Below are 12,979 nucleotides of genomic sequence, written 5' to 3' on the forward strand. Positions count from 1 at the left end.
GTTTCCAATATGATAATTAGCAGAGAAAATATAAAGTAATATGTTCACTATGAGTAGAGAAACAAAAGAAAATTGAAAGAATAAAAAACAAAGGAATATAAAAACGGCTAACAACTGAGCAATAGAGATTTTCTAAAAATGAAAATATAATCTCAAAAAGCAACACTCCACTGGATGTGATGAAAAATAATAAAAAGAAAATTAAACGAACATGAGACTGTGTCTAAAGAATCATCCAGGAAGCAGAGAGGCAGAATAATGCGAATGTCTAATCCAAGATTCAGCATGAAAAGAGAGAACAGAGCAAAAACAATTTTCAAAGACGTATCAGCTGAGTGTTGTTCAGAAGTGATGAAAGACACAAAACTACAAATTTAGAGAGTAGAAAAATATTCAGGGAGAGTAAATAAAATTAAATCCACATCTAGGCACATCAAAATAACATTGCAAAAGAGCATCTGGAGAGAAAAGAACAAATGGAAGTTCTAGAACTGAAGATAGATTGACAGCTGACTACTTAACCACAATAGTGAGAAGCAGAATACAGAGGAATAATCCTCAATTCCTGAGAGAAAATAACTATCAGCACAGCATGACACATCCAAAGAAAAATATCTTTTACCAAAGAAGGTGGATTAAAAAATTATTTCAGAAAAATAAAACTGAGGATTTGCCCCAGCAAACTCTCACTAAAAGAAAATGTCAAAAAGTTTCTTGATTTTAAGAAAGGGAGGTTTACGAAGACAGAAAAAATAAAGATAGAAAGTGGAAATGCATATTAATAGATCTACATAAACACTGAATAAGCAATAATCTGGCTGGATTAAACAACACAAAACCGAAATACCTAATAATACATACAGATAAATCAAGAATATCTGGATTGTTACATTTTAAAAGAAAATCCATTAAAGACTCAATATTATTAAGGTATCCACTCTCCTCAGAACTGATCTATGGATTCAACACAATCCCAATCAAATTGCCAACAGGCCTTTAAGACGAATGGAAAAGGAAAGAATCTAGAAAAGCTAAACCAATGTTTTCCTTTTGCAAAAGCTAAAGGGCTCACTTTAGCTAATTCTGACTTCTTCCAAAGTTGTATCAAACAAGACAGTCTGGTGTTAGCATAAGGACGGACAGGGAGGCCTGGCAGACTGCGGTACATGGGGTCGCAAAGCATTGGACACGGCTGAGCAACTGACCTGAACTGAGGCAAATAGATAAATGGAACAGAGCAGAGAGTGTAAAAATAGGTCTATATAGGTATGGTTAATTGATTTTCAACAAAAGCATCAGTGCTATTCAGTAGAGAAAAGATTAATTTTTTTTCAGTAAATGGTGCTGGATAAACCTAGATAAACCAGATAAACAACTAGATAAACCTACTGGGGAAAAAAGTGAACCTCAACTCTAAGAAACTAATTCACAATGGATTATAAATCTAGATGTAAAACTAAAACTATAAAGCTTCTAGCAAAAGACAAGGAACACTAATGTATCCTTGGGGTAGGTGATGATTTATTAGGGAAGGTACAGAAGTGCTAGACATAAAAATATGATAAATTGACACTCATCGGAAGACATTATTTAAAAATGAAGGAAGTCATCGATTGAGAGAAAATATACAGATAGATAAATAGATTTTAGATATATGAACATATTCAGATATACATGCATATCTGAATTTTCTGAAAATGTATCTGAAATTTCAGAGATATGTTGATATATACACACCAAAAAAATTTACCTAGCATATACAGCAAATCAATAACAAAAAAAACCACAGATAATCCAATGGTTTTAAAAAAATTGCACAAAAGTTTTAAATAGATCTCTCCCAAAAGAACATCTTCGAATACCCAATAAACACATGAAAAGCTGCTCAACATGATTAGTCATCAGGGAAATGAAACTTGTAAAGAAGAATCATTTTATAGCCACTGGGATAGCTTTAATTACATCAGTATTTGTGGTAAGAATATAAAATTGCACAAGTATCTTGGAAACCAGTTTGGCAGTTTTCTCATTGTATTAATGTATGATGGTACAAAATTCGGGAGCTTAAAAAACAAGACATTTATTATCTCAGTTTCTGTGGGTCAGAAATCTGGGTGCAATTTAGTGATGCCTCTCACTCAAGATCAATTATCAGGTTGCAGTTAAGCTGTGGGCCAGGGCTGCAATCTTTTCAAATGCTTGTCTTGAGGAAGATCTATTTATAAATGCAGTTGTTGGTAAGACTCAGCTTCCTGTAGACTATTGGATTGAGGGCCTCAGTTCCTCACAGGCTAATGGGCTCCCCCATTTTCTCAGATATCTTCATAGAGAGGTGCTCAGCATAGCATCTCTTTGAGTGAGGGAATGAGAGCACAAAGCCAAAATGGAAGCCACAGTCTTTTTTTAAGTTAGTCTCCTAAGCGACATCCTGGCACCCTTCACTTGTGTAGAAGCAAACCACTATGTATACTTGCTCCTTGGAAGGAAAGTTACGACACACCTAGACAGCGTATTAGAAAACAGAGACATCACCTTGCCAACAAAGGTCTGTAGAGTCAAAGTTATGGTTTTTCTAGTAGTCATGTATGGATGTGAGAGTTGGTCCATAAAGAAGGCTGAGCACTGAAGAATTGATGGTTTTGAATTGTGGTGCTAGAGAAGACTCTTGAGAGTCCCCTGGATAGCAAGGAGATCAAACCAGTCCATCCTAAAGGAAATCAACCCTAAATATTCATTGGAAGGACTAACGCTGAATCTGAAGTTCCAATACTTTGGCCACCTGATTCAAAGAGCCGACTCATTGGAAAAGACCCTTGTCAGTGGGAAAGACTGAGGGCAGGAGAAAGGGGCCGCAGAGGATGAGATGATTAGATACCATTACTGACTCAATGGACATGAGTTTAAGCAAACTCCAGGAGATAGCAAAGGACAGGGAATCCTGGCATGTTGCAGTCTCTGGGGTCACAAAGAGCTGGACTTGACTTAGCAACTGAACAACAACATATCCAGCCCACATCTAGGAGACAGAATCACCTAAAAGCATGAATACCAGGAGGCAAGGATCTTTAGGGATTATTTTAGATGCTATCTTAGCACATTTCTTAAAGACACACCTATGCTATAACCTAATAGTTCTACTCATAGCTACTTATTTTAGAGAAATGAAAAATTTTATCCTCATAAAGATGTATGCAATATAGCCCCAAACTCAAAACAACCAAATATCTACTATCAAGAGACTCGATAAAGGGTGCATGCTTTCAGTTATAAGCTGAATGAGTTCAGAAGAGCTAGTGTACAGCACAGTAATGACTGTAGTTATTAAATAATACTGTATTATATGTTTGAAATTTGCTAAAAGAGTACATTTTAAATATTGTTACCACATGGGGAAAAAGGTAAATATGTGAGGTGATGGATAGGTTAATTAACTGCAAGAATCGGTACACAATATACACGTGTATTAAAATATCGTGTTGTTCAAATATAGACAATGTTTATCTCTTAGTAAAAGTAAAAAAAAAAACCCTGTGCATTTCATTGTATGTAAATTTTTCCTTAATAAAAAGACATCTGAAATTTTTAAAAAATACAGTTAATATGAGAGACACATCTAAAATATAACCATACAGAATGGATGATATTTAAAAGAATAATGTGTTCAAGGAAAATACTGACAAACAGAACAACTACACTAATAAGCAAAATGGCTTTTAAGGCAAAAAACATAAGAAGTAGAACTATTTTATACATGGAATCCTAAGCTGGTGTGTATTTAATAACATACCTCTCTTTATAACTGATAGATCAAACAGGTATATATCTTGAGTTAATAGACATAGAACACCAACAACTGCAGAACACATATTCTTTTCAGAGAGGCATGAATATTTGTAAAAATTAACATATACTGGACCAAAAATCTAGTCTCAATTTTTAAATAATTTGTTTATTAAAGAGAATATTTTCAACTATCGTAAGATTATTAGTTTAAAACTAATGAATAAATTATACAGTAGAAATATATATGAGAAAATCTTACATATTTAGAAATTAAGGAAAGTCCTTCTATAAAACTTACCAGAGGAAAAATTATACTAAAATGGCAAAATATTCACACCTATATTATTAACACTTCTTTGGTATGCTGCCCCCCAGATGCATATCCTTAAATGAAAATATTAAAAATTAAGAAGGCAGAACATTTTAATTAACTAAGGCGGCAACACATTTTAGAACTTACTTAGAATAATTCTGCAGTTCTATTTAGAACAGAAGACAAGGGAAATTCAAGCACAAGAAATAAGCATAACACAGGGTTGACAAAAGCAAAAGTTAGCTCTTTGAAAAGACTAATAATTGACAGTACTGCTCAAGGGGAAAAGAAGACACGAATATAAATATTTGGAACAACAAAAGACATAACTACAAATGCTGGGGACAGTTTTTAAAATGAAAATATTATAAAAAGCTTTGCCAAGAAGTTTAAACCTCTCTATGAAATGAAAAAATACCAAGAAGAGAGAGAACTTGCCAAAGTCAACCTGAGAAGAAGCATAAAACATGTATAATCCTGTAATTAAATTTAAATGGAAAAATATGTCATTCAATGCCCAGGTTTCTCAATGATTTTAAATATACAAGAGGTAAATAAATCTAATCTTTCATTAAAAATTTCAGAATAAAGTGATAGAATTTGACAAAGATATTGATGATATATAATGACATTAGTGAAGTGAAAGTCACTCAGTGGTGTTGATTCTTTGCGACCCATGGACTGTATAGTCCCTGGAATTCTCCAGGCCAGAATACTGGAGTCGGTATCCTTTCCCTTCTCCAGGGGATCTTCCCAAGCCAGGGACTGAATCCAGATGGTAAATCGTCTGCCTACAACGCGAGGGACCCGGGTTCAATCACTGGGTCAGGAAGATCCCCTGGAGAAGGAAATGGCAACCCACTCCAGTATTCATGCCTGGAAAACCCCATGGATCAAGGAGCCTGGTGGGCTACAGTCCATGGGGTCGTAAAGAGACAGATATGACTGAGTGACTTCTCTTCTCCTGCATTGCAGGCGGAATGACAGCATTAAGGTAATACCAAAAATTGAGTGGATTATTGAAAAATTAACATAATTCACCACATTAATATAATAAGTATATTATCTCAAAATATGAAGAATACAATGGTACTTGATAAAATTCACAGTAATGAATAATAGAAACTCTTAGCAAAATAAGAATAGAAAGGGACTCTCTCATCATGATAAAAAGTATTTCAGGGGCAAAAATAAAACCCTAGAACAAAGAAGTTTTACTTAATGGTGAATTTTTTAAAGCTTTCCCTTTCAAGTCAGGAAAAGGCAAGGTTGCCCTTTCCTTACTATTAATTAGCACTGTATTGGACAATCCTAGACAGAACAGTATAGAAAGTAAAAGAAATGAAAAGTATAAGAAATCAAAAGATATAAAACTGTCATAAAATAACTAGTGCCTACCAAGTAAACCTGGGTTGGGAAGATCCCCCAGAGAAGGAAACGGCAACTCCCCTCCAGTATTCTTGCCTGGGAAATCCCATGGACAAGAGGAACCTGTCCATGGGTTCCAGAAGAGTCAGACATGATTTAGCAACTAAACAATAACAAGAAAACCAAAATCAACCTGTGTACAAATTATGAAAAATAAGATAATTTGTTGTTGTTCAGTCGCTCAGTCATGTCCGGCTCTGTGACCCCATGGACTGCAGCATGCCAGGCTTCCATATCTTTCACCATCTCCTGGAGTTTGTTCAAACTCACGTCCATTGAGTCGGTGATGCCATCCAACCATCTCATCTTCTGTTGTCCCCTTCTCCTCCTGCCTCATTCCCCTAGGTGTTAACTATAAGATCAACATATCGAAAACAACAAACAAAAACCTGAATCTCAATACAATAGGAAAAAGAAGTAAGTGTAAGAGAAATACTTTTTAACCAAAATATCATTTTCAGTAGCCACAAGAGATATGCTGAATCCACATAGGAAAAAAATGTCTAACTTTATTGAAATACATCCAAGAAAACTTAGTAGAGACAGATGAATCATCATGGAGAGAACAGAAATCCAACTAAAATTCCTACAGGTCTTCCTTCATTTGATGCTGAAATTAGGTAGTTAGAATAAGAAAAGGAATCCAGAAAGGCAGAGGCTAAAAGACAAGGAAGGGAAAAGCCTCCAGCCCAATTTTGGCTCCTCTTTTTTATGTTTTTTTTTTCTCTCCTCCCCCTGGGCCTGCCTTATGTAAATTGGGCTAGCCAGGAGTGCTGTTTGTTTTCTCTGAGGTCCTCACTCCCGTCCTCGTCCTCGGACCTTCCTTTGTTCTAGTTTCGTGGGCTTTTCCCTTCCTTGTCTTTTAGCCACTGCCATTCTGGACTGCTTTTTCCTATTCTAACTACCTCACAGCTGTCTTGAAAAAGTAACGTAAGAGGACTTGTCTTATGAAATGTAAAGAATTTAAAAGTAGTAAGTTAAAACACTTAATTGTTATCACAGGGATAGATGAATAGAATAATGAAATAGACTAGAAAGACCCATAAGTGTCTGGCAACATCATTTATGAAAGACCTAAATATAGGCTTTTCAATATATGATGTTGAGATCCTTCACCTGCATCTGTTTTTTACCCCAATCTCAGACCATACACAAACATGAATACCCAATGAAAAGATAAGCTACTGCCTCAAAAGAAGGAATTATCAATACATATCAATTGTTTTTGCTAAACAATTATTTTTGAGAATACATAAAGCATGATTATAAGTCACACAAAATCACACACACAAAAAGACATTTCACTGAAGAAGAGTCCCAAATGGCTCACAGGCAAATAAAAAGATGCTTACCTCCATTACTAAACTAGGAAATGCATACTTAAAAGACAATATCATCCCATTTCACACTCATTTCATAATAAACAATATCAAATGCTAGCAAGAAACAGAATAAATAGAATAACCTCTATACATTACTGGTGGGAAAATAATAAAGCTGTAAATAAGCATACCCTAGGAGCTAGCAATGTCACTCTTCACCAGTGTGTCCTAAAGAAAATTTACAAATAAACACCAGGATGCACATCAGAGATGACTTAGTAGAAAAAAAAAACTTGGGATCAATCAAAATGTCCAGCAAAAGGATGGACAATAAATCATGATGTGTGATTAACCCGAGGGAATCAAATAAATTATAGCCAGGCATGGCTGTTCCTCAGGAACAAACTGTTGAGGCCAAAAATAAATAAATCACTAAGTGGAAACATTCTGTGCATAAAGCTCAAAAACACATGATAGTGAAGAATTTATCATTTAAGCAGGCAAATGTAGTAATGTAATAGTACAAAGAAAAGCAAGAAAACAGTAAGCAAAATTCATAGTACTAGTTACTCTTGAGAGAAGGAAATTGATAGAATTAGGAAAAGAAGCTCAGGGAATTACAAATAATTTTTTTTGCTAAGAAGGTGGTGAGTATACCTGGGTTGGGAAGATCCCCTGGAAGAGGGCATGGCAACCCACTCCAGTTTTCTTGCCTGGATAATCCCATGGATGGAGGAGCCTGACGGGCTATCCATCGGGTTGCAAAGAGTTGGACATGACTGAGCGACTAAGCACACGCACGCACACACACACGCACACACACACAAGATCTATGGCAATGTCATTCTTTTTACCATACTTATATTTGGAGAAACCTTTGCATCAATTCCAACAGTTTAATGATTTGAAATAAATTTTGTTTTCTACCAGTAGCTCTGGCAATAATAGGCCAGATTAGAATATCAGCTGCCTCCTGTCTAAAGCATCTCCATCACTTGCCATCTATGATTGCTCAGAGACTAGTTTTCCTTCGAGCTTTCTTATGGGCCACTCACTGACATAACCTATCCAGCCTTTGTGGACATCTGGTATGACAACGTTGTTTCAGAGTAGTGGTTCTCTAAGTGTGGTCCCCAAACTATCAGCTCAACATCACCTGTGACTTGCCAATAGTGCAGGCATTCAGGCACCACCCTGAACCTACTGTATAACTCATGGGAGCCTGGCAGGGGATTCTGCTGCTCAAGTTTGAGAACCACTGTTCTGGACAACACAGGCTAGCCTCAGGCCTCCTCTCCTAGGCTTCTGTCTATTTTCAGGCTCTTTCAGTCCTCCCAGAGGAGTCACATTTGCTCCTATCGGGAGCTGTATTCATTTCAAAGAGTCTTCACCACCTTCCAAATCAGGAGGAAGCCTCCCTCCATTTTCCCTGCTCAATAACCAACTAAGCAGTAGAGTCATGGTTGTTAATCTGCGGTCAGAAATTGACTGAAATCACCACAAGAGCCCCTCAGGGCTCTTGTAGGAGCTTTTGTCACACTGGAAAGATTTAGCCTGTGCACATACTATTAAGTTTGCCTGAACAATAAAGGATGTTAAGATGGGGTTTGAAACACAAAGCCAGTTACCCTTTGGTCTCTGGCCAAGGAATTGCCATTTCTACCTTATTGGAGCCTTTGACACTAGGAAGCAGAGTAGCCGCGTTTCTTGTCACTTCCAAAGCTGTGAGAGGGAAAGAGGCAGTGGTCATTTCTAAGTTCACTTCTCTGGCCTGGGAGCCCTCCTGCTGATTTCAAAGCCCATAGGAGGTGGTGAGAGTAAAGGGAATTCCTAAGCCTGTCTGAAAAGCCAAAGCTCCAGCTGATAAAGTTCTCCAGGCTCCAAACATTGTTTTTCTATCTTGAAATTTTCCCCTCAACTATCATTTTGTATCAGCCATTCACCTTGAACAATATATATCAAATAGGAACACATTCACTGTATCCTGAATTTGATGTCACTGATGTCAACCATTTCAGTAAATTGTGAAAACCATTTAGGGTAGGAAATAAGTTTCCCTGTCACCTTACCCTTATTTACAGAGGTTGGTTTTGGAAATAAAAGTGCTAATTCCATGAAGAGAGAGTTGGCACTTACTTACAAAGCGTGGGGTGAAGACCTAAGGCACAGGAAAGAAGTCCAGTTTTCCTGGCACTGATATTATACACTGGACAACACACTTGGGTTTGAATCTTGGTTCTTCCCTTTTACTAGATGTACAACCTGAAGTCATTCACCTTAGTCTCCCTTGCTTGTACAACCAGGACTAAAGGAGTGCTGAAGGCATGGCATTTTGTCAGGATTAAATGAGATAACAGGCTTCCCAGGTGGTGTGATGGTCAAGAACCTGCCTGCCAGGACAGGAGATCCAGGTTTAATCCCTGGGTCAAGAAGATCCCCTAGAGTAAGAAATGGCACCCCACTCCAATATTCTTGCATGAAACAATCCATGGGCAGAGAAGCCTGGTAGGCTACAGCCCGTGGGGCTGCAAAGAGTCAGACACAACTGAGCACACACATACCCAAAAGAGATAACACAGTATACAACACTTCCCTCAGAGCCCAGTCACCTGCTAAGTATTCAATAAAGCATAGGTGATGTTTGTGGCAAGAAATAACACTAACAAAATAGGTCAGACCAAGCTGTCAATGGCTGGATATGTCCAGTAGCTCCTATATTTTCTAAGAAACTTGCAAGGGTTTTGATAAGTGGCATATTCAAAACTGACTTCAGGAAGATATATTTGTGTGTGAAGTACACTGGGAAAAAAAGGAGGAGTTAGACACAAAATTGGTGAGGTTTCAGTATTCCCGATTAGAGATAAACTAGTATATTGAGGATGGAGAAGTCGTGAATTACTCTCAGGGCAGGAATAGAGACTCAGTCATAAAGAATGGGCATGTGGACAGAGCTGGGGCAGGAAAGGGTGGGACGATCTGGGAGAGTATGATCGACATATACACTACCACGTGTGAAATAAATAGCTAGGATAAAGTACAGGGAGTTCAGCTTGAAGCTCTGTGGTGACTTTAGAGGGATGGGATGGCGAGTGGGTGCGTTCAAGAGGGAGGGCTATATGTATACATAGAGCTGATTCACTTCATTGTATAACAGAAATGAACAGAACATTGTAGAGCAATTATACTCCAATTTTTTTTTTTTTTAAAAAAGCTGAGTTAACCATTGTAATAAGGGAAGGAGAGAAGGTCAAAGGAAAGGGAAAGAGAGAATATGGTTTGAGGACTGTATCAAGGTGGAGAAGTGCCATTGAAGAGATGGTGAACGAATGTGGAGGTGAGTAGGCAGTATTGTCAGAAGGGTAGTTTATGCCATGGGATGAACATTAGTGAAAACAGAAGGTTAGGCAATGCTAGGATAAGGGGTATGAGTCAGCCAGACCTTATAGGAGAGAAGCAAAGAAAATGGCAGAAAACCATCGGCAGATTTTAGAAGTAAGCTATAGGAAGAGCTTGACTGAGTTGGATTAAGTCCTAGACAGACTGAACTGCAGGGACATCGTTCTATGCTGTTCTAGTGACAAGAGCCCCCCTTCCTTGCCCAGATGTTCTAGTGAGAAAAACTGCAGGCAAAAGAAGTTTGCCATAAACCAAGATGGAACCATACTCAGCTCAGCACCAACATGGTGAAGATGTTGTGAGGAGGAAGGGGTAGGATGGGGGATTTTTGCCACACACCAAGGGGTGAGGTCACAAGGGAAAGGAGGACTGAAAGAGAAGCTCAAGCCAGCCCTTTCCAGAGGACTAGAGACTTCAGGGACCCAGACCTGGGAAACGGAGAAGAACCGTTTGTTGGCACCTGTGCAGTATGGCTTGGAATCACTCAGGGTGGCACCCCACTGGTGCCTTGCTCTTCTTGCCACTTGCTGATGCCCACGAAAATGTGCCCTACCCGTGGGGGCTGGTGGAAGCAAAACATGGAGTCAGCGGTTGGCAGAGAGAATGACGTGATGTTCCTTTTAAACATGTTCAAAGTGTTTGAAAATTAGGAATGGAGAAATATAAATGCAGAAAATTGATCTGATTTAGAGTGGTTTGGTGGCCATTGCCGAGAGCTGTGCTTTCTAAGTTGGAGTGTTTTATTTGTAACAGGGAAGAGGATCTTCATTCAGTTCAACTGGGTGATAGTGTTAAAATCTAAAATGCTTATAGGATGAGTTTTAGTTCATATTTTTTGCATAAAATAAGATAGGCAAAAAACTTTCTATGAAGCATTATCCTCTTTTGTGCCAATAATTAGCACAGAGTGTGGCTGATTCTTTCTCTCAACTTAATTTACATACAATAAAATTCACTGTTGGATAGTATAATTAGTCCAAAAAGTTCCTATAAACACATGGAGGTACGTAACTACCACTGTAACCAAGACAGAGAACAGTTCTGTCACCAAAAAAGCATCTACCCTTTATAGTTGAATCACTTCCCTCTCACTCCTAGCAACAACTTATCTATCCTGAGTCTTCTTTTGACAACTGCCTGTTTAAGAAAGGCCTGAGATTTCTTTATGACTTGCTAGTGTCATAACAACAGTCACAGCAGTAATAGTAATGATTAAAACATATTAATCATACATTTCCAATGTGCCAGGCACCACTTGGAGCACTTTAGACATGAGGAAACTGAGGCTTTAAGAAATTTTGGAAAAGACAGGAGGAAAGGACTTTCCAAGGTCATACCATGGCAGCCCCATGGCTTGGGTCAATCATGTCCAACTCCTAGGTCTATTTTCTTAACCTCTACCTGTTCCCAGGAAGACACAGAGTAGGGCAAACTGGAGAGAATACCTACCAATTTCAGGAATCTCAGTTTAGACTTGAAATTGCCTTACTCTAGAGATAACTTATGTAAGAAGTTGGTTAATCATGCTAATAAAGCAACAATCAACTAGGTGTAAGACAGAACAAAACTAGGAGCCTTAAACACCTTCCTCACAATCTTTATGGTGTGCAATGAAGATAAAGCCCAGATATGCTATGTCCACCCTCATAAAGTTGATCAGGCATGTGAAGCAAAGGTGGAAGCACTTTCTCATCAGATACTGGTGTCATCTCAATACTCAGAAGCATCAGCTTCCTCCTAAATCTACTAAAAGAGTGAAACGCGATCTTGACGCTTAGCCTTGTGTATATTTCAGGTTGGAGTCCCCGACCCGGTCTCTGGTGATGGAGGCCCCAAAAGGAGTAGAAATAAATGCAGAAGCTGGCAACATGGAAGCCATCTGCAGAACAGAGCTGAGACTGGAGTCCAAAGATGGAGAGGTAGGCGTGAGAGGGACAGAAGCCCAGAGAGACACAGCTCCAATGAGCCAACGATTCTTCTAAGACATATCACTGCTTTGCCTCTGAAGTTGATCATACAGTGTAACAACAAAAAGAGCCAATTGGGAGGTTTTATTTCTGGATCACATGTATTGAACAGCACAATTATAAGCCAAACCCACAACCCATAGAAGTTATGACTCATTATTTGTAAAGTGCTGAGCTAATAGCACATATTACAAAAACAGAATTATAAGGACAGCTGTAAAAATGAATGCTAACTCCAAACCCTCTCATCACCTTAAAATAGATTTAGTTGGCTGGTATAATTAAACTGTAAAACACACGAGACTATTTAAAGAGAAGCTTAGTTTACTTGTAGTCATTTTTAAGTGTACATTGCATGCGTCTACTTTCACCGAAAATGGAAAAGTAAGATCTAACAGCTATCCCAAATCAGAACAAGTCAAAACCAGATAGGCAACGAGAGGCTAAGAGACGAAAGGCTGCAAATATTCATTCTCTTACCCCAATACAGTCTCACTTTGGTGAACAGAAGAACTGCTTGTGTTTTTGCAAGCAAGGTAAGCCAAATTCCCAAAGAAAATACAATTCAAATGCAAACTTTTGAAAGTGCCTTCATCCTATTCATAAGTGAATTTTTCTATTTAAGATTTTTTTAAAAAGGAAAAATGAGTTTTTAAAGCAAAACTCTATTCCACTTTCCATTTCTCCTTAGAGGTTATCAGTCTCCACCTACCTCTGTTCACTAAGCCCGACTTTTGATTGGTTTGGCATGTGCTATATTTGTTCTAACA

The 12,979-nt window shown here is 38.1% G+C and overlaps 1 protein-coding gene across 1 annotated transcript in view; it reads left to right on the forward strand.

Annotated features, from left to right (window-relative positions):
• The window catches only part of SGCD (sarcoglycan delta), a 434,054-nt gene that overhangs the window by 420,353 nt on the left and 722 nt on the right, over nucleotides 1-12,979 (forward strand). The window contains exon 7 of the mRNA XM_068980722.1: nucleotides 12,038-12,161. Coding sequence (XP_068836823.1) covers nucleotides 12,038-12,161 — 124 coding nt within the window. The remainder of the gene's footprint in view (nucleotides 1-12,037; nucleotides 12,162-12,979) is intronic.

Source organism: Capricornis sumatraensis, chromosome 9, assembly GCF_032405125.1.
Source record: "Capricornis sumatraensis isolate serow.1 chromosome 9, serow.2, whole genome shotgun sequence".
Lineage (NCBI taxonomy): Eukaryota > Metazoa > Chordata > Mammalia > Artiodactyla > Bovidae > Capricornis > Capricornis sumatraensis.